The sequence below is a fragment of the Sapajus apella genome, unplaced genomic scaffold, assembly GCF_009761245.1.
Source record: "Sapajus apella isolate SASKATOON/1434 unplaced genomic scaffold, GSC_monkey_1.0 scaffold85, whole genome shotgun sequence".
NCBI classification, from domain to species: Eukaryota; Metazoa; Chordata; class Mammalia; order Primates; family Cebidae; genus Sapajus; species Sapajus apella.
In genome coordinates, this window is record NW_022437025.1 from 5263519 (window position 1) to 5287722 (window position 24204).

At 57.7% G+C, this 24204-nt stretch overlaps 2 protein-coding genes across 8 annotated transcripts in view; one reads left to right on the forward strand and one right to left on the reverse strand.

Annotated features, from left to right (window-relative positions):
• SORCS2 (sortilin related VPS10 domain containing receptor 2) overlaps positions 1–24204 on the reverse strand; it is a 587909-nt gene that overhangs the window by 312965 nt on the left and 250740 nt on the right. The window lies entirely within an intron of this gene.
• Positions 6590–9302, forward strand: PSAPL1 (prosaposin like 1). The gene has a single exon (XM_032254115.1). It carries the CDS (start codon positions 6668–6670, stop codon positions 8231–8233), a length of 1566 nt encoding a protein of 521 aa, XP_032110006.1. The 5' UTR covers positions 6590–6667; the 3' UTR covers positions 8234–9302.

Sequence of the window (24204 nt, forward strand, 5' to 3'; positions counted from 1 at the left end):
CTGGGAGCAGAAGAGACCCCAGGAGGAAGGAGTGGTCCCGTCTTCCTCACCACAGCACTCACCTGTGAAGGCTACCTCCCTCAAGCACCACCTTTCCCTCCCTCCGGGAGCCAGTGGGCTCCTGCTTGAGAGGAGGGGACCTGAAGGAGGAGGTGGATGGCAACCTGGGCTGGGGGAGGGGGTGGAGGGTGACCTGAGCTGGGGGAGGGGGTGGAGGGTGACCTGGGCTGGGGGAGGGGGTGGAGGGTGATCTGGGCTGAGGGAGAGGGTGGGTGGTGACCTGGGCTGAGGGAGAGGGTGGAGGGTGATCTGGGCTGGGGGAGGCCGCGGATGGTAACCTGGGCTGGGAGAAGAGGAATCCCTTCCGCCCCTCCCCTTCTTCCCACTGTCTCTTACTCTATGGAACCCCCCTGCCCCTCCCCGTCTCTCACTCACGGAACTCCCTTCCACCTGCCATTTCAGCAGTCACGTCATGTTCACTCATTCACGGTCTGTCTCCCCAGCCCAAAGAGCAACTCTTCGTCCCCACTGAGCCCCTACTACCCAGCAGTCCCCACCCATCTCAGCTCACAACAGGGCTTGGAAAATGCTTGTCAAATGAGTGACCCATAATTCCCACCCTCCAGGCCCCATGTGGCCGGGCAATGAAAGTGGGCCCTGGCAAGGGACAGGGGCATCGCCCAGGAGACTTGGGAAGGAAAGCGGGAGCAGAGGCAGCATGGGAGTGGGCAGGGAGCAAGTGGTGGCAGTTGGTGGCCAGGCAGAGGGGATGGTGGACTGGTAGGGTGGCACTGTCTGGGACCAAATTTTCGGAGAAGGCTGGGCAAGCCCCACGGGGCTTCAGGAGGAGGAGGCAGCCCTGTCACCTGGCCCCTCCCCATTCAGAGAGAGAAACAGGAGCACATGGTGCTGTGCACACAGGGCAACCCCTTCCCTCCCGCACAGCAGGGCCACAAGGGCCAATGGTGAAATGGGGGTGAAAGGACCAAAACCTTGGAAGTGGAGGTAAGGGCACTCTCCCTCTGTTGGCATCGAAGTCTCCCTTATTCACCCTGAAAGATACCCCTCCTTGAAGCAAGCCACAGGCAGGCTTTGTTCCCCAGAATAATTATTTGGGGAGAGAGCCCCCCTCTTTGCTCCTTCCTCCCTAGCCCCAGGCTCCAGGTCAGAGTCCCACCCACAAGGTGGCCTCCTCTCATCCTCCCTAACTCCATTGTGGCCAGGCTTGTCTTTACTTGGGGAGAAAATGTGAATACTTTTCATGTAGCTTTTTGAAATAAATGGGGTTTGCCAAAAAAACAAACAAACAAACAAACAAAAAAAACAACCAATGGTAGCATTTGTTAAAGTGTGGGTGGAGGATGAACATCTGTGATACCATTCCCTGCATTTTCTGAAGGGGTGAAATCAGAGCCATGTGGAGCAACCAGCACTGGCAACATGGGTGGGTGATGGCAGCTGGTGTGGCCACTTTGGAGAAGTCCTGGGGGATCTGCTGAGCACACACCCACCTGCCCCACAGGTGCACACCCTACAGAAACTCACGTTCTGCACACCATCTGACATCACCAAGATGTTCAGAGCAGCCATGTTTGAATAACCCCAAACTGATAACCCCAAACTGGAAACCACCCCATGCCAGCCCACAGTGGATAAACAGATGTGGGAAAACCACACGATGAGGCACTCCCAGCAAGGGGAAGGGACAGCCTACAGCCGTGAGAACAGCATGCGTGGATCTCGTCACAGCAAGTGGGAGAGGCAGACATGGGGGACATCCTTTCCCCTCCTGTTTCCATGCCACCAACATGAGGTTCAAGAACAGGCAAAATTAATCCGTGGTGGGAACAAAATCAGAAAAGTGTTTGATCTCATTGACAAGTAACTGGGAGGGAGCACGTGGGACTATTCTGTCCCTTGATTGGGGTGTTCATTCTGCAGGTGTGTGAAGATGTGTGCATTTAGACGTATGTGAAATTTATCTCAACAGAAAAAAGAGAAATGTACAGCAAGAGAGTGCACTAGTTAGCAGGGTTTGCATTTCACAGCAGTATGGATTGGTGTTTATAAAACGGCTTTGGTATATTCTGGGGTTCAGTAACAGGTAAACAGGTTACAGATCATGGGAGCCAAGCCGCTCACTGTTGGGCAGGGGAGTTACACTGCCCTGAGTGTTGGAGGTATCAGTGTGAAGTCGTGGTCTTGTGAAAATGGATGGATGAATGAATGATGAATAGGTTACAAATACACGCATGAGTGTGTGTGTGTATCGTATATCTGTATACATCATTTCCATGTCTGTGAATGTTTCTGTATTTCTATTTGTGCACACCGTCCCTCCCTCCTTCCTCTTTCACTCCGTGTCAGGAAGAAGCTGGGTGTCACTCAGAGGGCCTAAAAAGCATGACAGCACAGGAGCAGTGAGCACATTCCTATCCAGATCTTGGTTTCTAAATACCATGTTCCCTGGAGAACAGATTGATTCCAGGGCTGGTTCGAGGAATGCAAAAGATGAGCCTGGAACATGTCCTGTGCCGGGAAGTACAGAAGTGCTGAACGACGCCCAAGGGGGCTCCCACAGATCACATCTGGGACATTTAAGCATCAAAAACAATGATATGAAAAGAGTAGGAGCAAATATATACATGTCTGTGGACAGATGGGTAGGTGGCTATGTAGCTGGACAGACAGGTGAGAGGAAAGGAGGGAGGGGTGGTGAGAACCTCGAAGCAGGTGGGGCAGGTGTGTTGGGTTTTAGTCTATTAAACAAAATTTTTTTAAAAATAAGAAAGTAAAAAATAATAAACATAGAGTTAAAATTCCTGAGTCTTTCTTTTAAAAAAGAAAAAAGGAAAGAGGAAGGAAGGGAAAAGAGGCGGGAGGGAGGAGAAGGGAACAGAAGGAAGGAGAGAGGAAGGGGAGGAGATAAAGCTTTTTTATTCACAGAATACAAACTAATCAATATGGGAGGAAGACAGAGCTAGAAAATGCCGGGCAGGTGCTCAAATAGGTGTGTAAACATTTGATGTGGAACTAGATAGTTACACAGTCTCAAAACACCCTTCTAAATGTTGCTTATTAATTACAAGAGGGAAATAGCTTTACAGAGAAGGGAACTGGCAGATCTCATCCTAGTGATAAAGGACCATGAATGCTGATAAATCAACAATGCCTCTCCATACGATACACGACCTGGGCCTGGTCATGAGGAAAGCCCAGCCAGACCTGCACGGAGGGGCATTCTACAAAATAACCAGCCAGTTCCCCCGTGCCACGAAAGACAACACAAGTCTACCATCAGCTCCCGCTGGAAGGCCACTGAGGCGCCACGACCAGGAATTGCATCGTGTGAGCCTGGACTGGGGCTTGACCTGGGAAATCAGTGCCACATGGGGCAGCACTAGGGCTGCTGGTGAAGCTGAACTGGGCTGTGAGCTAAATTCTAGTATCGTATCCACACTACAATTCTTTATTTCCGTAAATGCACTGTGGTTATGAGAGAATATCCTGGTCCTCAGGAAATAGGCACGAAGTAAGTGGGGTAAAGAGACACAATGTCTGTCTCCACCTGCGCTCCAAGGTTATGAAGAAATTATGTGCAAATGCGTACGTGTGTGTAGACAGACAGGTAGGTGGCTAGGTAGGCGGACAGACAGGTGAGAGGAAAGGAGGGAGGGGCAGAGAGAACCTGGAAGCAAGTGGGCAGGTGTGCTGGGCAAAGGTGCTCGGAGTGCCTTGCACCATTCGTGCAAACATCCTCTGATCCAACATCACCCCCCACGGTATAAAAAGAAATATGTTTGGTTCTGTCCCACTTTCTGGCATGGAGCTCCAACCCTTGGAATTTGCTGAGTGACTGAAGTGTATTTTGTTATTCATAACGAGCCCCTCTGATCACACATGAATGTATGCTAATGAGGTGACCTAGGGTGGGGCCCGTAGATGGTCTCTGCTGGGGCTGGTCACCAGAAAGGCCAAGCCATTCGAGGACTGGCACTTCCGGCCCCACCCCCTGGTCTCTGGGAAGGGGTCGGGGGTGCTGGAGATTAAATTCTAGAGAAACTCTTTGACAATGAGGTTTGATGAGCTTCTGGGTTGAGGCGTGGGGAGGGTGGCACCCTCAGAGGGCGTGGGAGCTGGGCACCCTGGCCCCTAGTCCTTGCCTTGTGCGTGAGTTCCTGAGTCATAGCTTTCAGGATAAATAAGAAAGGTAAGCAAAGGGCCTCCTGTTCTGTGAGCCACCCCAGGGAATTGTCAAGCCTGAGGATGGGGTCACAGCACCCCCGGTTTAGAACCACTTCGTCAGAAGTGTGGGCGGCGACCTTGGACTTGTGATCATTAGTGTCTAAAGTAAGGGCTGAGCCCTTAACCTGTGGGGCCTGAGCTAACTCCAGGTTGTTGGAGTCAGAACTGAAATGAATTATAGGGCACCCAGTTGGCGTCTGTAAGAATCCGTCGTTGGTGTCGCAAAACACCCCACCCCCCGAAACAAAACAGACATGGAGCAATCGGAATTCCTTAAATGCTGCTGAGGGGAGTGGGAACGGGCACAACCACTTTGGAGCAGATATCCAGCAGAATCTGCTCCACACACACACTACGCATGCACCATCAGCACCACTCCTCCTTAAAACCCTACAGAGAAGACGTGTGCATCCCGAGGCACATACGGGAGCCTTCAGGGCACCGCCACTCCTGCTAGCTCCAAAGTGGAATCGGCCCAAAAGCCCATCAGCAGTAGAGTAGATAAATACATCGTGGTGCACTGACCTAATTCATATACGCCCAGGACCCAGTGGTGCATTCCACCTGCCCAGTGGAATTCCACCCAGAAATGAGAATGTCGGCTCTACCACTAAACACGGCAGCACGGACCAACTTACAAAGGCAATGCTGGCACGTCCTCGTGGGGCGGTGTGCCAGGCTCCAGGGATGTGAGCCTGAGGAGGACATTCTGGCCTCCTGGGTCACAGCCCCTCAGTGCAAGAGACCAAGGCATCGCCGTGGGGGCGGGGTCTCGAGGGACGCACAGGAAGTCTGGCATGCAGCCCTGTTCACACTGAGGGGCAGGGCCTTCTGTTTGCTTCAGCCTGGTGCCCAAAGTCCTGGTAGGATGCAAGTGGGTGCCCCGGAAATGTCTGACTCCAGAGGCGAGGGACTGAATGAATGGCAGGCACATCATGAACCTGCAGAAATGCATCAGCACGCACTTGCCGGAGCCAAGTCTAGATAAGGACACCCATGTCTCCAGCCCCACCTGGGGTATGACCTGGAGGTGCTGGCCAGCTGCCACCCTGCAGCTGAGCACGCCCAGGCTCACCTGTTCCCTAAGACTGTCCCCTCCACTGGTCCCCGGCAACCAGAGTCCTCGGAAGTCACTGCAAGAACTCAGCAAATCCCCTTTTCCGTCTTCTCTTCGTGATCCCTACCCCCAGCAGGAGGGCTGATGGGACACGCTCTGCCCTATTACATTCCTCATGTGTGGCTGTTGCAATTTCAGGGCAGGCTGACTGACCCACATAACTGGGAAGCATGTTCCTAGCGAGCACCCAAGCCCAGGAAGCTGAGCTGAGGACACCCACATGCAGGGCCATGGGAGCCCCCTGCCAACAAGCCTCTGGCCTGCCCACTCCTTGGCTGTGTGGCAATTAGGCCAGAGGCGAGGCTGACTCTAGAATTCTCCATTCAATGAACAGGACCCGAATCACGGTGCCTGTGTGTGCTCACCCAGCGGACTCTCTTGCCCAAGAACTTTTTAAAACGAAGGAAGAAGAAAAAGATAACAGATGACACGGAAGTGAAAACAAACCCCTTTTGTGTGTGTACCTTCAACAGACATTGAATGCATGCTTACTACGGACCAGCCGCACCCAGCCTTTGATTGACATTTCCAGAACGAAGAAACCGGCTGGGCTCAGGAGCTGGGTTTGCGAGTGGCTATTGCGGCGTAGTGGTGAGGTCCACGGTTCCCACACTTCACAGATGAAGACCCGAAGCTCAACAAGACTAAATCCCTGAAAGGCATCACCAGTGGGTGCTACAGCCAAGGGTGGAACCCCAGCCGGGCACATGATCCCGAGGCCCAGTTAGAAAACAGCAGCGTCCAGTGGGTGGCCAGTCACTGGGTTCATTCAATCTTCTGGCAAATGAAGCAGAGGAAGCCTTTCTGTGTTTCCCAGAATGGGGGCAGGGACTCCTCTGGGGTCTCACACTCCAGGAGAGGACCCAGGCCACACAAACAAGTCAGGAGAGGACAGCGAGCTTTGGGGAAGGGAACCCCAGGAGTTACTGCAGCCAGGGGAGGGTGGGGGCCATAGGTGGGGGAGGGTGGGGGTACAGCGGGGGGGGGGGGGGGGGGGAATGCCAGGAGGGCTTCCTGGGGAAAGGGCCTAAGAGCCGAGCTTCATTCACATATCAGCTAGGCTCGGAAAGCTGGTAAGAGTTTATCTTATCCAAGGGAGAAGAGGGGAGGGATGGTGTTCCTGGCACTGTAAGAGCGAAGCCCAACAGGCCGGGAACCCCAAGGCGCAGGGTGTGAGTCAGGCAGCAGGAGTGGCCAGGAGGTGGGGCTGCCTGTCTGCGCCTCCCCCTGGGCCAGGCAGGAGAGCCGGGTTTATAGCAGCAGCCGCTGCTGGGTGCTCTGGAGCCAGAGAGTCCCTGGGGCAGCATGCTGTGTGCCCTGCTCCTCCTGCCCAGCCTCCTGGGGGCCGCCATGGCCAGCCCCACCTCAGGCCCCCAGGGGTGTGCCAAGGGCTCGGCGGTATGGTGTCAGGATCTGCAGGCAGCTGCCAGGTGTGGGGCCGTGGCATACTGCCAAGGGGCCGTATGGAACAAGCCCACCATGAAATCTCTGCCCTGTGACCTATGCCAGGACATAGCAGCCGCCGCAGGCAACGGGCTGAACCCTGACGCCACGGAGTCTGACAAGCTGACTTTGGTGACGAAGGCCTGTGAGTGGCTTCCCAGCCAGGAGTCTTCAGCCAGATGCATTTGGATGGTGGACACCCACAGTCTAGCCGTCCTGAGCATGCTCCGCGGGGCCCCGGACAGCGCCCCAGCACAGGTGTGCACCGCGCTCAGCCTCTGTGAGCCGCTGCAGAGGCACCTGGCCACCCGGGGGCCGCTCTCCAAAGAGGACACCTCCGAGGCTGTGGCTCCGTTCATGGCCAATGGGCCCCTTAGCTTCCACCCTCCGCAGATGCCTGAAGGAGCTCTGTGCCAAGACTGTGTACGGCAGGTCTCCCGACTCCAGGATGCTGTCCGGGCCAACGTGACCTTGGCTGACTTGAACTTGGAGGAGCAGTGTGAGTCCGTGGGGCCTGGCCTGGCTGTCCTCTGCAGGAACTACCTCCACCAGTTTTTTGTCCCTGCCGAGCAAGCACTGAGGCTGCTCCCGCCGAGGGAGGTCTGCGAGAAGGGGGGATTCTGTGAGGAGCTAGTGGCTCCTGCCCGCTTGACTCAAGCATTGGCTGTGGACGGGGTCCCCTCGCTGGAGCTGGGGTTGCCGAGGAAACAGAGTGAGATGCAGATGCAGGCCGGCGTGACCTGTGAGGTGTGCATGAGCGTGGTGCAGAAGCTGGACAGCTGGCTCATGTCCAACAGCTCTGAGCTCATGATCACCCACGCCCTGGAGCGCGTGTGCACAGTAATGCCCGCCTCCATCAGGAAGGAGTGTGTCATCTTGGTGGACACCTACAGCCCCCCTTTGGTGCAGCTTGTAGCCAAAATCACCCCAGAGAAGGTGTGCAAGTTCATCCGGCTGTGTGGCAACCAGAGGCGGGCACGGGCAGTCCATGAAGCCCATGCAGTCGTGCCATCCCCAGAGTGGGACACGGAGAACCAAGGCAGCTTCTGCAACGGGTGTAAGAGGCTGCTCACGGTGTCCTCCAACAACCTAGAGAGCAAGAGCACCAAGCGCGACATCCTGATGGCCTTCAAGGGCGGCTGCAGCCTCCTGCCGCTGCCCTACATGATCCAGTGCAAGCACTTCGTCACCCAGTACGAGCCCGTGCTCATTGAGAGTCTCATGGACATGATGGACCCCGTGGCCGTGTGCAAAAAGGTGGGGGCCTGCCACGGCCCCAGGACCCCACTTCTGGGCACTGACCAGTGTGCCTTGGGCCCGAGCTTCTGGTGCAGGAGCCAGGAGGCTGCCAAGCTGTGCAATGCCGTGGACCACTGTCAGAAGCACGTATGGGAAGAGACGCCCCTCCACACCGGGGAACATGCATGATTGTGGCCGCCAGAGCCTGCTAGTGAGGCCCAGGAGGCTCCTGTATCCCACAGGATCCCCAAGAGGTGGGTGCTTTCCCTGTCCCCATTTCACAAATGAGAAACTGAGGCTCCAAGGAGGGAGGCTGAGAAGGAGCAGAGCTGAAGTTCAAAGCCAGGCATTCCTGACCCCGAAGGCCTCTCTCTTAACTGTGCTGCACGGCTTTGCCTGCGAAAGCATCTTTACTAGACTGGAACAAACTCATGTGCCCCGCTTCTCCACGCAGCCAAGGCTGCCCCTTCATCTCCAAGGCTGTGATATTGCTGATGGTCCCGTGAGAATCTGGCCATAGCCTTGGGGGTCCCTTTACCTTCTGCTGGATGGACGCCTGTCTGTGAGCACGGCTGCGGTCATGGCTGGGTGAGCAGAGGCAGGGACAGATGGAGGCGTGGAGGTCCAGTCACTACTGGGGCTGTTACCTCTTATCAACAGCTGGGGGTGGGAGTCTGGGTCTCACTCAGGCCAGAAATTCTCAACCTGGAGTCCCTGGGTGTAGCTTCCAAGGGTGTGTGAAAGAGGCGCGTGTCTCTGTACATTACTGGGGACAGGTATGGGGCTTTGGCCACATTCTCCACAGGCTGCTGGGCTTCAGAGCAGTCCCCCTCCCCCACCATGTCTTAGCTGCCGCAGGGTCCCTCTCTCTCCTTGTAGCCCAGACCCTCAGCTGCCCTGGCAATGAAAAGAAGGAAAGTCTTGGGGTGTGCTCAAAATCAGGAGAGCAAAACGTGCCGGGCAGAAGCCCCCAGGAAAAGCCAGAGGAGCCTGGGGTGGCCACGGGGGTGTGAAGAGCAAGGGCAAAGACAAGACAGTGAGCACGGCCCTCCAGCTGTCCGAGCCTCAGTTTTCTAATCTGTACAATGGGGATGATCATACCTGCCTTGTGAGGATGCTGATACAATTCAGACAAGTCCTAGAGCCCCTTCCCCCTGAAGAGTCTGCTAGGACCAGAAAGCCCATCTTAGGGGCCCAGAAGGGCACCCAGGAGAGTCTGGCTATGCAAGTGCTGTGTAAACCACCGGTGTTCTCCAAATGATGTGTGCTGTGTTTTTATTCTCGGGGAAGACGCAGGTCCCAGAGCTGTCACAACAGCCGCCACCTCACCCCAATGCCCCCACCTCGCCTCAGTGCCCCCCGTCCGGCAAAAAGCCTCCAGGGGCTTCCAGGGCTTCCAGCTGGGTTAAGTGACCCTGTGGCTTCTGCTTATGCTGTGTGGTCCCCCTAAGACACTGTCCCCCCTCCAGGAGAGCCCCTGGCCATGACCCTGCAGTGTCCTTGCACCTGGCCCAGCGCCCACGCACAGGAGGGGCTCACACATCCGGGAGCTGCACGCATGGGTCCGGGGGTGGAAGCTGGCATTTCATGTGAGGCCCACGGATTAATTCTCCTCTTGAGCAAGAGATATGGCAGGCCTGGATGGACGGGATGTGAGGGGGTGCTGTTTTCCAAGAGGCCACACCTGAACTCTTAAGTAACCGTCGCAGGCCTGGGCCACCGCCCACGAACACAGGTACACTTGGCCTGAGTTTCTGGATGCCTCAATAGTGGTCCCTGTTGGCTGGGCAAGCCTGGGCCTGCTGGGTAGCCACACAAAAGATTCTGCCAGCAAGGGGTGGCAGTGGTGCCCGGCCACCGGATAGGCCATGGGAAGGCAGCTGTGCACCAGACTTCGAAACACGGGCCCAAAGCTGTCGGCCTCGGTACCTGCCTCTTCCCCCGAGACCACCCGCCCTCTCCAGGAGCAGCCCCAGAGGCTCTCCCTCTGCCTGCTGGGAGGTGTCCCCACCCTCCTCTAGCTTGGCCGAGAGTCGGGGGGGACACCTGCTGACAAGTGTGTGTCATGACCTGAAATCCCCCAAGAGGTCACCTGTGAGAGGCCGGGAGGGGGCAAGCGCCACACCTGCCAGGTGACCCAGCTCAGCCCACCTGCCCCCACCCCAGAGCTACCTGCAGGGGGTGGTCAGGGCAGGGTGTCTCCACATCCTCTTCCCCACCCACCCCTCAGGCATGGGTACCAGCTGCTCCCACAGACCCACTGACTGAATGTGTCCCCACTAGATGGTTGCCCATGATGACCCCACAGGCCCCGCTGCCCACCCAGGTCCTGGGCACGGCCCTGCCGCACCCCCACAGGGGCCCTCTGACCCCTCCACTCACTCATCTGCCACCAAAGCTGTGGAGGCCTGTGGCAGGGCCTCAGTCACCTCCATCCCATGTGCCTGGCACTGGTGCCAAGCCCAGAGCACAGGAGGCGCTCTGCAACTGTCTTTGCAGGGTGGCTGCCTTGGGGACTAAAGGCAGAGAGGCAGGAGGAGGAAGGGATGGGCCTGCTACTGCTGATGGCAGCACCGCCACTCAGCACGGAGACTGCGGCTTAAGGAGTCCATCCAAACGACTCCACAGCTGCTGTTCCAGGCTGGAAAAGGCTTTTCAGGGGAGGGCCCTGTAGCTGCCCCGCTGTGGGAGAGGAGGAGCCAGCCCAGAAGAAGAGCAGCAGGCCCTACTGGGCCTAGAAGTCTGGGAGACCCATCCCAGCACAGATGGGACATCAAGACCCACATTGAGCGTGGATGTCCCAGAGGCAGGTGACCGCTCCGCAGGGAGGAACGCCTCTGCCTGGGAGGAGGGAGAGGGGTCCCGCCGGGCTGCCAGAGCTGGGCAGGTACCCACACCTTCAGCCAGACACACACTGGGCATTCTCCAGATGCCATCGTAAGGTGGAGGCCTGGGACGCCACGGAACACCTATACACGCCGCCCCTCGTGATTTCTCAGCCACACCGGGGTGCAGAGGGGCTGGGGGAGCGGGGAGAAGGGTTTGGTTGTCTGGCTTTTTTTTTTTTTTCCCCTTAGGGCTTTTCTTAGAAGTGATGTGTTGTTAGAAACTTCAAACCAGATATAAATACATCCAGTTATGTTCTCTTTTGGGTGCGTGTGTGTGAATAATTTATACAAATTCAGGCTCTCCTGGAAAGCGGGGAAGAGCAGTCCGTGGGGACAGCCGCCTTCAATGTGGGAAGAGTGAGCCCTGAGCCCAGGAGAGCACGTCGGGGACGGCCAGCACTGTCCACGCTCCTCCCCCTTTCACTTTCCATGACCTCCAGGGATGAAATTCAAATCCCATTCCTCACAACGAGAAGCGGGCCTGGAAAAGCTTCCCAAGCATACCCAAGTGCCAGGCACCACAGGGCCCAGGACAATGGTCCCTGGCCACCGGACGGGGCTGCCAGCCTGCTGGGCGCAGCTCCAGGAGCTGTGCTGGCTTCACTCTCGGACATTACATAGCCACCGAGAGACAGGGACTCTTCTTATTGTATTCCCCAGCGGAGGACGCTGAAGCCAGAGAGGTCAAGTAACTTGCCCAAGGCCACACAGCCAGTAGCGGAGGGAGCAGCAGGCTCAGGGGCTGTGCTCTGTCCTCACACCTGCAACATACAAGAGTCCACGTGCAAGTCCTGACCCCACCACTCTGTGGCCTTGGTTCAGTGTTCTCATCCCTAACCAGGGAGACCCCACCTCCCCGTCCTCCGCAGGACGGAGTGTGCCCTGTGGGAGGGACCCACCGGGTGCATGCACAGAGGGGAAGGGGCTTCCCAGGCACATGCCTCCATGACACATCTGCCTTTTCTCGGTTTTTCCAGCTGGCCCCTTAAAATGCATTTTCATTGTTGTATTTTTGCAGGTCTTTCTCTTCAGTTACACTGTGATTTCCAGGTCTATTAAGGCAGATTCACTTTCCCAGAGTATCTTAACCACTCTCTGCTGCTGTTTCCTTCATGTCTCCCACACCAAATGCCCTTAGAGCGGAAGGCATGGTAGGACCTGGTAAATTAGCCAAATGCTGATGCCGAGGCCCTGAGGGCGTACAGCAGGGATGCCCAGCTGTTGTGAGCCCCCAGTAGCGTCTCCAGGGAGCTGGGGTGGAACAGAGTGGCATCAGGGAAGCCCGTCCTGGGCTCCAGCCATAACGCAGGTGGCCTCAAGATGTCACAGCCTCCTTCCCCAGTGCTCTAGGCAGGGGGTGTGCAGCCCATCCCCATACACACACACGTGCATGCACCTGCACCTCGATGCAGATGGCTTTGCACCAAGTCAAAAGTCACCAACTCTGCCAGCCCTAGACCAACGCTTGTGTCCTCTCTTCCTCAATTTCCTCATCTGTGAAATGGTCACAGCAGCCCCACGTGCCTGCTCAGCGGCGAGGTTTCCAGGTCACAGTGACGGCGAGTCCTGCCAGCAGACGCCTGCTGCGAGCCAGCCACTCGGCTCACTCAGACTGGTGAAGAGACGCCTTCCTGGGGTCGGTGCTCCCCCACCCCGCCGCCCCCTCCCGCCTAGTCTCATCACAGCAGTGATCCTGACAAAATCTAAGTCCGGGCCAGCTCACAACCCCCTCGCTCCCAGTAAAAGCAGATAAAAGCTGAGGCCCTTACCAATCCAAGGCACCGTCGGCCAGGTGGACCCCACCCTGGCGCAGCCCAGCCCCTCCCCTTGCTCCTTCCTCTCCAGCTACCCTGGCCTTGCACACACCCCAGCCCACCCCAGGGCCTTTGCTTGGCCCTAGACGTGCCCCTCTCAGCCCCTGCGGCTCAGGCCTGCCCTGCAGAACTCCGCACAGCAGCCTCTCCGCTCCCCACCGGCCCTTCTCACCACCACTCCACATGTGTCTGTCTCAGCTGCCCTCGGCCCCACAGCTGACTGCTGGGCTATCTTGCTGTGGCCAGGCTTCCCCTGGAATGCGAGCTCCAGGAGGCAGGAGTTTGCCTCAGTGGTCCCTGCCACAGCGCTGCCACCAGGACAGAGCCCAGCATAGAGCAGGCTCCATGAGCACTGGAAGCGCAAAGGAGCACGGGCAATTCTGGGGCTTTCAGCCCTCGGGTCTGCCCTCTGTGGGTGAGATCACCAGTGCGATGCCGCCCTGGGGCTGCGTGTTCCTGAGAAGGCCTAGCCATGCCCATACCTTCCTGGTGTACCAAACGGAGCCCATCCTTCAGTAAATGAAGGTGAATCCGCTCTGCTCAGTTCCAACAGCCGCCCCAGGAACACTGTGTAAGACAAGGCTGTCCTCCACAGCTGAGGCGAAGTCATGGGCAGACAGCTCCACCGCAGGACCACAGCTGATGGCTGGGTGGGACCTGGGTGCAGAAGCCCAGGGACACATGCCCCCGGAAGAGCCCTCAGGGCAGACCCGAGGTGGGCGAGCCTGCTCCTGGCCTCTGGCTGCACCTCAGCCTCCCTTCACCCCGCTCAGGGGTGGTGATATGGTTCGGATGCCTGGCCCCTCCAAAGCTCATGTTGAAATGCGATTTCCCATACACCCCGCAGACCCCAGCACCCGCCTCCCCTGCGCCCCGCAGACCCCAGCACCCGCCTCCCGTACACACCACACCCCAGCACCCCACCTCCCGTACGCCCCACAGACCCCAGCACCCACCTCCCGTACGCCCCACAGACCCCAGCACCCACCTCCCGTATGCCCCGCAGACCCCAGCACCCCGCCTCCCGTACAACCCGCAGACCCAGCATCCCGCCTCCCGTACGCCCCACAGACCCCAGCACCCACCTCCCATATGCCCCGGAGACCCCAGCACCCGCCTCCTGTACACCCCACACCCCAGCACCCCACCTCCCGTACGCCCCGCAGACCCCAGCACCCCACCTCCCGTACACCCCACAGAACCCAGCACCCACCTCCCGTATGACCCAGAGACCCCAGTACCCGCCTCCCGTACACCCCACAGGTCCCAGCACCCTGCCTCCCGTACGCCCCGCAGGTCCCAGCACCCTGCCTCCTGTACGCCCCGCAGGTCCCAGCACCCTGCCTCCCGTACGCCCCGCAGACCCCAGCACCCCGCCTCCCGTATGCCCCGCAGACCCCAGCACCCCGCCTCCCGTACGTCCCGCAGGCCCCAGGGATGGGGTGAAAACAGCCAGGTTCAGTGACTCAAAGCCCCCCAAGAGCCCAAGTCCAGTCACACAAGAACTTGCTCTTCTCCCAGAGGCCCCCGAGGTCACCGTGCACGCGCCCGCGCTGGCTATGCTGCCGTTCGCGCTCCTCTGGAGCTCCAGCTGCGCCAGGATTCTCTCCAGCAGTCTCAGACTCTCCCGACCCAGGCTGCAGCCCCGGGAGGCCATGGCCAAAGGCAGGTGGGCACGGGATGGAACCACCACACTTCCCTTCATTGGTAGAGTGGCCCCACCTCCACGGCTGCCCCCAGGAAGCCTGTCCTCAGGGCCCCATGGCTCCAAAACATGCCCCCCGCTGTCATCTGGGTTCAGGCCCCACTCAACACAACTGGATGTTGCCAGGGCAAATATGGAGTCTGGGAGACCAGGCAGTAAGGCGGAGACACATGGGCTTCACAGATGGCACGGGGGGGGCACTTCCCCACTCGCTACTTGTGTGACCCTGGGCAAGCCGCTGACCAGCTGGCAGCCTCAGGCACCCCATCAGTACACACGGATGGTAAAGGTACCCTCTCTTGTGGGGTTTGTCCAGGGAGGAAATGAGGACCGCATTGAGCACAGCCCAGGGCCTGGCATATACAAGACACCCGATACCTGTGCTACGCCCATCGAGCTGACGGTACCAGCCCTCCCTGCGCTTCCTACCCAGGGACAATGCTGGAGGGTCTTGCTTCGTCAGTCAGGCTGGTCTCAAATTCCTGGCTTCAAGCAATCCTCCTGCTTCAGCCTCCCGAAGGATTGGGATTACAAGCGTGAGCCACCACACCTGGCCTACAACACCTTGCAACATGGTTCGTAGCAGTGGGCCCCAGGAGCCACCCTCGCGGCGCAGTGTGTGCTGGGAAGGCTCTTCGAGAGCTGCACGGTCTCCCTGGCCCGTAAAGCCTGCAAAGCCGTCCTGGGGCCTCCACTGGCTCAGAGCCGCCAGCCCTGAGATCCGACAGTCCCCTCACTGCGGGTGGGAGAAAACGTCTCAGGAACAGCAGACCCAGGCATCCTCCCCAGGCAAAACACAGGCCTTGGCCCAAAACTCCGCCCTCCCTACCTTCTCCTCTGGGTCTGCAGCCACAGCGGAGCCTTGCGAGTGCCCCTGTTTCTGGAGGGCATAGGCTGATGAACAGCAAAGGGCAGAGAATGAAAACCACAACACCTTCCACGCCTCCTGCGTCCCAGGGGAGAAGACACAGGCTGGCCCTCCCGAGACCTGTGCGCAGGCCTAACTCCCCAGGCCTGGATCATGATGCCTTTGTGCCTCGGTTTCCCTTCGGTAACCAGAAGAAGCTGGACTAGATTGGGGCACAAGCTCAAAGAGCCCCAGGGCCCAGAAGTGTGGGCGAGGCAGACGCCGGGCCCCATCCAGTGGGCCACCCTCCTCAGGGGGACTTCGAGGCCCTGTGAGGATGCTGGCCTGCTGCCACCCCCTTCCTCACTTCTCCAGTGAGGGGGAACCCCTGGCTGCTCATGTGAGACCTCACAATTCCTAAATGCTGACCGTGCAGTCACTGCGGGCCCGCCTGAAGACCGAGCTGGGCTCTCTTCAGGCCTTGAACTCCCTGCTATAAAATGAATGTGATTTGGTGCCTGGACCTCCTGACAACCCTTTGACAGCTCAGAAGCCTTGGGGATTTGTCTGTGAGACCCAGGAAGGGAGCAGAGCCACTCAGGAGTAGGGTTCCTGATCCGGGAGGGGTCAGGTGTCATTTATTTAGGCCAGTGGGAGTCACTACAAAATGAAGGGGAAAGTCTGGCCACGCCCAAACCAGTTTCTCAGGCCGGCATTCCCAGGACGCGCAGGGGACCGAAACCAGGACAGCAGACTCGGAGAGGCGCCTCCGCATGCAAGGCCCTTTCTCCGGCCCGCTCATCTCAGGGGAAGTCTGCTGCCCAGGCTGCGGCTCTGGAGACTGACAGCAGGACTTGCCAAAGGCCACACAGGCCCAGCCTGGGGAACTCCGGAGCCCAGGGTCACCCCACAGCGGTCAAGGCCAGGGATTTGGAGCATTCAGCAAAACCGGAAAGGGAGGCTCCTGCACGGGGCGCCGTTCCTCATGATACTGCTGTGGGAGGATCCGATGCTCTGGGCAGTGAGAGGCTGGAGAGAGCAGGAGGGAGGAGGCGCACCTGCAGCCTGTGGAATCTGGCACCTCCTGGAACTGCACCAACGTCCCAGGTCCCTGAGCTCAGCCCACAGCAGGGACAAGGTCACAGAAGACTGGGGATCCATTCCACCTTCCTGCTGACCCTGCAGCCCTCCAGGGCACAGCACCGAACCAGCGTCCTGGGAGCAGAATGCCTGCCCCTCCCTCTGGAGGTGGTGCCCAGGATTGTGTGGTTTTAGGGCAGGCTCCAAAACGCCCTGGCTGCGTGGCCTTCCTGGGGCACACGGGGGCCTGTCTGTGCTGAAGGCGTGGTAGGGAGGGTTTAAGGAGGTCTCACATGCAGAACGCCTACCACCGTGCCTGCACACCCTCACCCCTCCATCCTGCTGAGAGCCCCAAAGAAGAGCCATGGCCGGCACAGGGGCTTTGGGCTGGGGAGCTGCTGTGAGCCCTGCGGAGGGTGGGGGGGTCACATGTCATGTTAGCAGAGGGGGTGTCCCTGCCGCCATGAGGAGGTGGGGAGCGGCAAAGAGGAGGGGTCCGCTGCCCACACAATGGGGGACTTGGGACAGCCTCTAGATCTTTCCAAGCCTCCATTTCCTCCCCCAATTCAGAGGACTGTGTGGACCCGGATTTTATAGCCAAGGGGCCAGGCAGTGGACAGAGGCAGTGAAGCCAGTGGGACAATGGGATGTTTCCACAGTCACACAGAACCCAGGACCAGAGCACCCAGGCTGGAGACAGAGCTTGCCAGTCCTTCCTGCCCACCACTGCCTGCCACTGTGGGGTTTCCTGAAAGACCTCCAATGACCACCCCACCCCACTCTACAGACGAAGAACCAGAGGCTCAGAGGGAGCTTAGCGCTTACCGGGAGTCACACAGGTAACAATGGCAGAGCCCCCTCGCTGGGCCAAGCCCGCAGCTCCGTCCCACCACCCGCTCCTCACACATGGCCAGGAACAAGGCGAGACCCAGGGTGACAGGCCAGGGGCCCAGGTCCTGGGAAAAGCTGGCGACATCCCGCTCTCCGCTGGGCCAGCAGCACCCTCCCAGCTGTGCACAGACCCACAGGTGCCAGGACAGGGAGTGCCCTGCCGCCCTCCTAAGACAGCACGCCGAGCCCTTGCTGGGGAGCGAGGAGCGCGCCTCTTCCCAACGCTGCATTGATGATGCCACCTCGGGAGCTTGACGCTGGCTGCCGTGGGGGGAGAATTTACACCACGAAAACTGGCAGATGTTACACATCAGTGTTGCTGGGTTTTCTTTCTTTTTTCCTGAGTGCTGGTTGTTCAGCATTCACCAGCATACCACTGTTCTAAAGAAGGATGCCAAAGAAAGCCACCCACCCCACCCCAGAGATCACCGTGGGGCAGCCATGGTCTCCCAGCACGTGCTCATGCCAGGGGCTAGGCCAGGGTCGGGCTGGTCCCAGGCATAAAACTGACCTGTCCCCCTAAACAGTGATTGCAGGCCAGCCTCTCAGACGGGCCAAACGAAATAAATGTCCAGTCTGAGCTGGGCGTGGTGGTGCACGGCTGTGATCCCAGCACTGGGGAGCTGGGATGAGAGTGCCGCTTGAGGCCAGGAGTTGGAGCCTGCAGTGAGTTATGGCTGCACCACTGCACTCCAGCCCAGGCGACAGAGCGAGACCCTGTCCCTAAAAAGCAAAAACCCTCCTGTCTCCATGTTCCACTCCACGGGAGGGCACCGGAATCCAAGAGTGAACCACACAGCCAGTGCTGCTGCTCTCTCCAGCCTGTCACCTAACAGAGCAGACACACAGGCCACAGAGAGGGAAATAACAGTGGTAACGTTCTCAAAGGAAACGGCATTAAAGTGACATCATCATCAATAATGCACTTAAGTCCTGAGCAGTTATAATCAGTGCAATGAAAAGAAAACAGCACGGAACCAGAGCCTCCAACGCGGAGGGCACCTTTCCTAGGGTGGATAGTTGGGGTGGGGGTGGCTCAGAGGAGGTGGCCTTCAGCTGGCACCTGAGGAATCAGAGCCGGCAGGTCAGGAGCACTTCCCAGGGAGGCATGAGCTGGGGCAAAGGCTGGGAAGTGGAGAGAGGGGAAGAGGGCGGAGGAGGCAGGTGCTGGGACAGGTACATACTAGGACCTTTAGAGAGCTGGCCAGGGAGAGGGGCCAGGGCCTGCAGATCCCCAAGGGTACAGGGGTGCTACATGGACCTCCCGGTGTACTGAGAAGCCCTGGGTCCATCAGCAGCAGGCAGTGGGGAGGCTTCTGTGCTCTCAGACCTGGCCTGGCACTGACCCACAAGGTGACTGGGGCAGGAGCACCGAGGGGCTGGCACCACCCACCTCTGCCCCCAGCACTGACCTGCACTGCAGGAGGCCTCAAACTGGAGTGTAGACCCCAGCCCCAACACGCCAGCCCAATCCACACACCTCCCTCACTGGACAGCCGTCATGGGCCCACGGGCAGTGCCTATGGAAAGGAAGGCCAGGGAGGGGTCTGCCCAGGCTGCGGAAGAGGGCAGAGCAACCAGGACTTAGAAGAGGCTAGAGGCTCCAGGAGAACATTCCCCCAGCCTGGAGCCCAGGTCCCGGAGAAGGGCATGGCCCAAGGAGGCCGAGCTGGGCTCTGCGACAAAGCAGCCCAGTGGCCCACTCCAGAGGGCGGTGACAGGAGAAGGTCAGGGACAGAGACACAGTTCTGACATGCTGAACCCAGGCGGCGCGTCCGACCACGTTAGGTGGGGTGATGACTGACCCGTACAAGGTGGTGGGCTTGGTTTTCCAAAATGCAGGGCTCATGGAGGAAAGTAGCTAAGGGGGCACCGACCAGGCTGGAATCCTCCAGACTGGGGGAGGCCAAAGCAGAGACAGGGAAACCAGAGAGGGGCCACAGTGGCCATCCCACAGAGCCCGCGGAGACGCCAGGCCCCAGGGCCTCGCCTATCCACAGTCACTGACTGTCTCCAGCTCCGCTGCAGACAGAGGCCACGCTGTGGCTTTGGAGATGCACACTGACCACACAAAGGGAGTTACTGGGGCAAGAACCTTACTTACCCCACACACTCCCATTGCCAAGGAGTGTGCTGCTGCTAAAGGAGAAGCGTGAGTGACCACAGCGAATTCCCTGGCGCGTGCTAGAAGCCAGGCCTGGGCTCTGTATTTTACATCCATCACCACTGGACCCAGCAACGCTATTATCACAGATGGAGCAAACCTGGCTCAGAGGGGGAAAGGCACTTTCCCAAGGCCACACAGTTAACAAGAGGCAGAGCCAGGACTGGAACTCTGATCTCACAGGTCCACAAGCCTGCGTTCTTAGCCACCTCTCATGCACTCCCTCCAGGGCAGAGAGGAGACACAGGAGAAGCTGTGGGAACAGGGGCTGTCCCAGGAAACGCATGGCGTAGTGTGCCAGATGACCCGGCTGGGTGCCCCCTCTGACTCCCGGCACAGCCCAGTGCCTTCCCTGGGCCTTCAGCCAACAGCTTGTGCTGGGGACCCAAGCAGAAGTTTAAATACAAACACTGTGGGTGCAAGGGATGGAGTGAAACAGCCACAGGGTCCCAAGAGAGAGCTGGGAACCAGGCCCAGGGTTCCATCTCCAAGGAGCAGAACAGAACCAAACACCAGTGATGGCAAACATCTGCTGTTGCGCACGTGCTAACTGGGGCACTGGGAACCCTGCCGTCCCCTGCAACGGCAGACAGAGGATAAAGGCGGGCAGAGGAGGCAAGCAGGAAGCACGGTGCCAGGCCGAGAACCTACTGTGCTTTGAGTGGCATCACGCATGCCATGAAGGCCCCAGCTTGCGGTGGTGGCAGGCGGGCTGGCTGGCAGAGCATGGAGGATAAGGTCTGAGAAGAGGCCTCAGGATCATGTGGGTCCTGAATCCCAGGGAGTCCTCCCCAGGGATGTGACTGCCACTGCCCTAGCTTGCAAGATGAGGCCCAGAGCTCAGGGGAGGTGATGTGCTCAGTGAGGCCAGGAAAGAGAACAAGTGGGTAAGGTGTGCAGCCCCTCCAGTGACAGCAAACCACCTTCCATGGCCACACTGGACTCCTTGCCTTCCTGCGTCCCATGAGGTCTGCCTCCAGCTGGGAATGAAAGAAGCTTCCAGAACCTCTCCAGTTCCCCCATATGTCCACTGGCTGGCTGTGCCAACTGGACCCGAGCCCTGGACACTGAATCTCAGCCAGCTATCCCGGGGCCTGTGCCAGCAGGATATGGCTTGGTGCTTTCTCTCCTTGATCTCATCCAGGGAGAGAAGGCTCCCACGAACCTGCAAGGTAGAGAATATCACTGTGCCCATTTTACAGATGGGGACTCTGGGGCCCAGAGAGCTCCGGATGGGAGATGGAAGCACTTGCTTGGCACTCAGGTCTGCTGACCCCAAAGTGGTGTTGCTGCGGTCATTCTCTTCTGGAGCCAGCTAGGTGTTCACAAGCCAAACCCTGGCCCCAGGGCACATGGTGGACTACATTTCCCAGCCTCCCTTGCAGATGCAAGCAGCCCAGTGGCTGAGATTTAGCCAATAGCGTGTGGCTGGAAGTTCTCCATATATAATCCACATTCTCTTGACTCCTCTGCCTGGGAGACTGGAGGACTCCTAGGCCCTGGTTAGCAGGAGAGGAGTGTGCAGAGCTATATGAGGGAAGGAATCTGAGTCCGTGCATCACACTGCTCAGAGAAGAGTTGCCCAGGAAGCACCTGGCTAGCAATACCCACACTGGACCATTGCACAACAGAGAAACTTCACCCTAGGAAGCCACTGGATCACTGGGGCTGTTTGCTGCTGCAGAAGCACACCCTGATATAGCTTGCTGCCTCTTAGATCCAGAGATCTAGCTTCTGTCTATACTTTCCTGGGGACCCAGCATGTCTCAGCCAAGTCCCTGGACCAGTGAAGAGGGGCCTGTTTGTCTGAGATGGGCTTGCCAATCTACAGTTCAGATGACACCAGCTCACCCTGGAAGAAGGCTGACTCAAAAAACACCAGTGTTTGCAGATGAAAGTTGAGAAACTGATGAGCTTCTGCAGGAAGAAATTCATGCACTCCAGAAATTATGGGCTCTTTATTGCAAAACTTTGCAAATAGGTGGAGGATTGGATGCCTGGAGCACTGACTGCAAAGGCTTAAATGAAAACCCATGAATTGGGCAAGGTCAACCAGAGCATGTGGTCCATTCAATATGGGGCCCATTGCTACAACCTGAGAGGGCACCCTTTCTCTATCACCCAAGTTCTGGCCATGTGTTTCTCAACAAGGCTCACACAGTCTTTCCTGGTGCCGCCAGGGTCCAAGGCCAGCCAGACCCCATGAGTGACTCCACCTGGCAGAAAGTTCTTCCCAATGGAGTCCTGGATCCTAGCTCTGCCCTCAGCATCCCAAGGCACTGCCTGTCTCCTGAACCCCAGAAAGCACTCAGCAGTTGGGAAACAGCTTCATACCTTCTCTTTTCCAGATCAAATATATCTGTTGAAAAAAAAAAATGGCTCAATTCATCCCCTCCCCATATCCACACCCATTTGCAATGGTCCTTCCTTCAATAAGTTCAGTTATTTCCCACTTTTTGAATAAAGGTCAATCTTTGTGCTTTGCTTTGGTCAATGAAATTTGCAGAAGTGATTTTATGTGACTTCCAAGCCTATGCCTCAAGCCCTGTGTGCTGCTCTTCTTTCTTGAACCTGTGCCTAGGTGCCCTGTGTATAAGCCCAGGCTAACCCGCTGGAGGATGAGAGTCCTATGGCCCAGTCTTCCCCATTGCCCCAAGCAAAGGCCAGCCAAGCCTCCGAAACAGAGCCACCAAGATAACTGGCTGCTGACTGCAGATGCACAATTGAGCCCAGTCCAGCCAGCTGAGCCCATTCACAGAATCATAAGCTCAATGAATGGCTGTTGTTTTAAGCCATAAACTTGCTGGCGGCAGGGGGAGGGGGGTGTAATTTGTTATGCAGCAAAAGCTAACTGATACATCACCATCCTGGCACCTTCAATGGTTCATCCACCAGAGGGCACAGCTTCCAGCGCCACTGATTTCTGAGCTAGCCTTTTTGAAACACGACGCTATTTTTATAAGGGTCCTCGTGGAGTGGAGACAATGACCTCTGTGACCCCCACAACCCTGCCCTCAGCCAAATCCACTTCACACTTAATGTTCCATCCATTGTCAGTTTCTCAGACTTTGCGTGGGTGGTCTGCTCTGAAATACTCCAACGGTTGGCTAACTTAGATTCATCCTGAAGTCTTGGTGGGAGACCACTTCCCCAGGCAAGCCAGCCTGACCCCCGGGCCTGCATTGCTGCCCCGTCCCGAGCACTTCCACAACACTTCCTCCCTACGGGATGGGCATCACCCGATGACTTGTCTGCCTCTCTGCTAGAACGTGAGGCCCATGGAGACAGAGGCGGTGTCTGCCTCATTCACACTGAACCTGCAGACTCTAGGGTACATCTGGAAGGTGCTGAGTGCTCAGAAAAACAAAGAAGAAAGGGAAAGAGGAAGGGAAGGCACGTGGGGTGAGGACGAGGAGGAAGAAGTGACAACGTACCTGGAAAGAGCCTCCAGTTGATGGCACCTGATACAAGCCAAGTGCCTGGAAGGTGCTTCATAAACGTCTGATGAGCCAGACACCACCAGCCATGAAGCTCCCCTGCCCCCAGGACCCCTCCATCCCTCTGCTAGCTCACTCTTGTGTTTCCTGTGGCATCAACTGAAAACTCATTGCCCCTTGGTGGGGCTGCGCCCCGTCACCCTTCACATGCCCTGGGGGTTTTTGCTGACCCATCCCTACCGGGGCTGGTTCAGGGGCCTCCTCCTCTCACTCCCCATTGCATTGAAAAGGGCGATTCGGCTCTCTGCATTTTCTGCAGATGAGAGAGTCCTGATGCAGGGACACAGGACTGCATGCCTGGCCAAGCTGAGGCCTGGCAGGGTCAGGGGTAGGGATGGGGCCAAGTGCCACCTTCCAGGAAGTGCGGGTCCCACAGTCACTGAGGACATCACAAAGCACTTTTCCCCATCTCAGCAGACCCACTTTAAAGGTGGGAGAACAGGATTAGAATCGGCAGAGGACTTGTCCAAGGTCACTCCTAAATGGCAGAGGTGGGACATCCAGAATCGGGTGCCCATGCTTCTCCCAAACTCAGACAAACATTAGCTTTTACCCCCAAACTAACATCCACGGCATAATAAAAACTGCTGCGTGGTTATCCCTGTGCTAAGCAAACGCCATCCAGAGTGTCCCACGCAGTCCTCCCGTTAGCTCCCACTTTGTGGACAGGAAAAGCAGGCTCCAAGGAACACAGGACTTTGGCTTCCTGGCGCTGCCATCTCTCAGCATCTCACAAGGACCCTCATAAAAAGAGTGTCATGCCTTGAAAAATCTATCTTGCCTTCCATGCCACTCAGCCGCCAGCGCAATCCCCAGACACGCTCGCCCTGTAAACAGGTTTATGGCTCCATCCTTCAGCGCACACTTAGCGAGGTTTACTACACAGCAGAAAACAAAGACAGTTTCCTCGCGTTCCCCATGTATAAAGGTGGAGGGTTTCATCAAAATGCAGCACGTCTCCAGGGCAGAGCGTGCCTTTAATGCAAAGGGCAGGAGACCCAGCTCTGCTCTCCTCAGACCACAGGCAAAAGGTATGCGTGTGTGGGTGCGTGGGTGCGAGAGCATGTGTGTGTGTGTGCATGTATGCATGTGTGTGCTTATGTGTGAATGTGTTCGCATGTGTATGTTCACAAGTGTGTGTCTGCATGTGAGAGCTGTGCGTGTGTGTGTGTCAGTGTGGAGGAGGAACAGTGTGTGTCTGCGTGAGTGTGCATGAGTGTGCGTAAGTATGTGTCAGTGTGGAGGAGGAACTGTGTGTGTCTGCGTGAGTGTGC

Coding starts and splice junctions, on each gene's coding strand:
- PSAPL1 (XM_032254115.1), top strand. CDS start 6,668: ATGCTGTGTGCCCTGCTCCTCCTGCCCAGCCTCCTGGGGGCCGCCATG.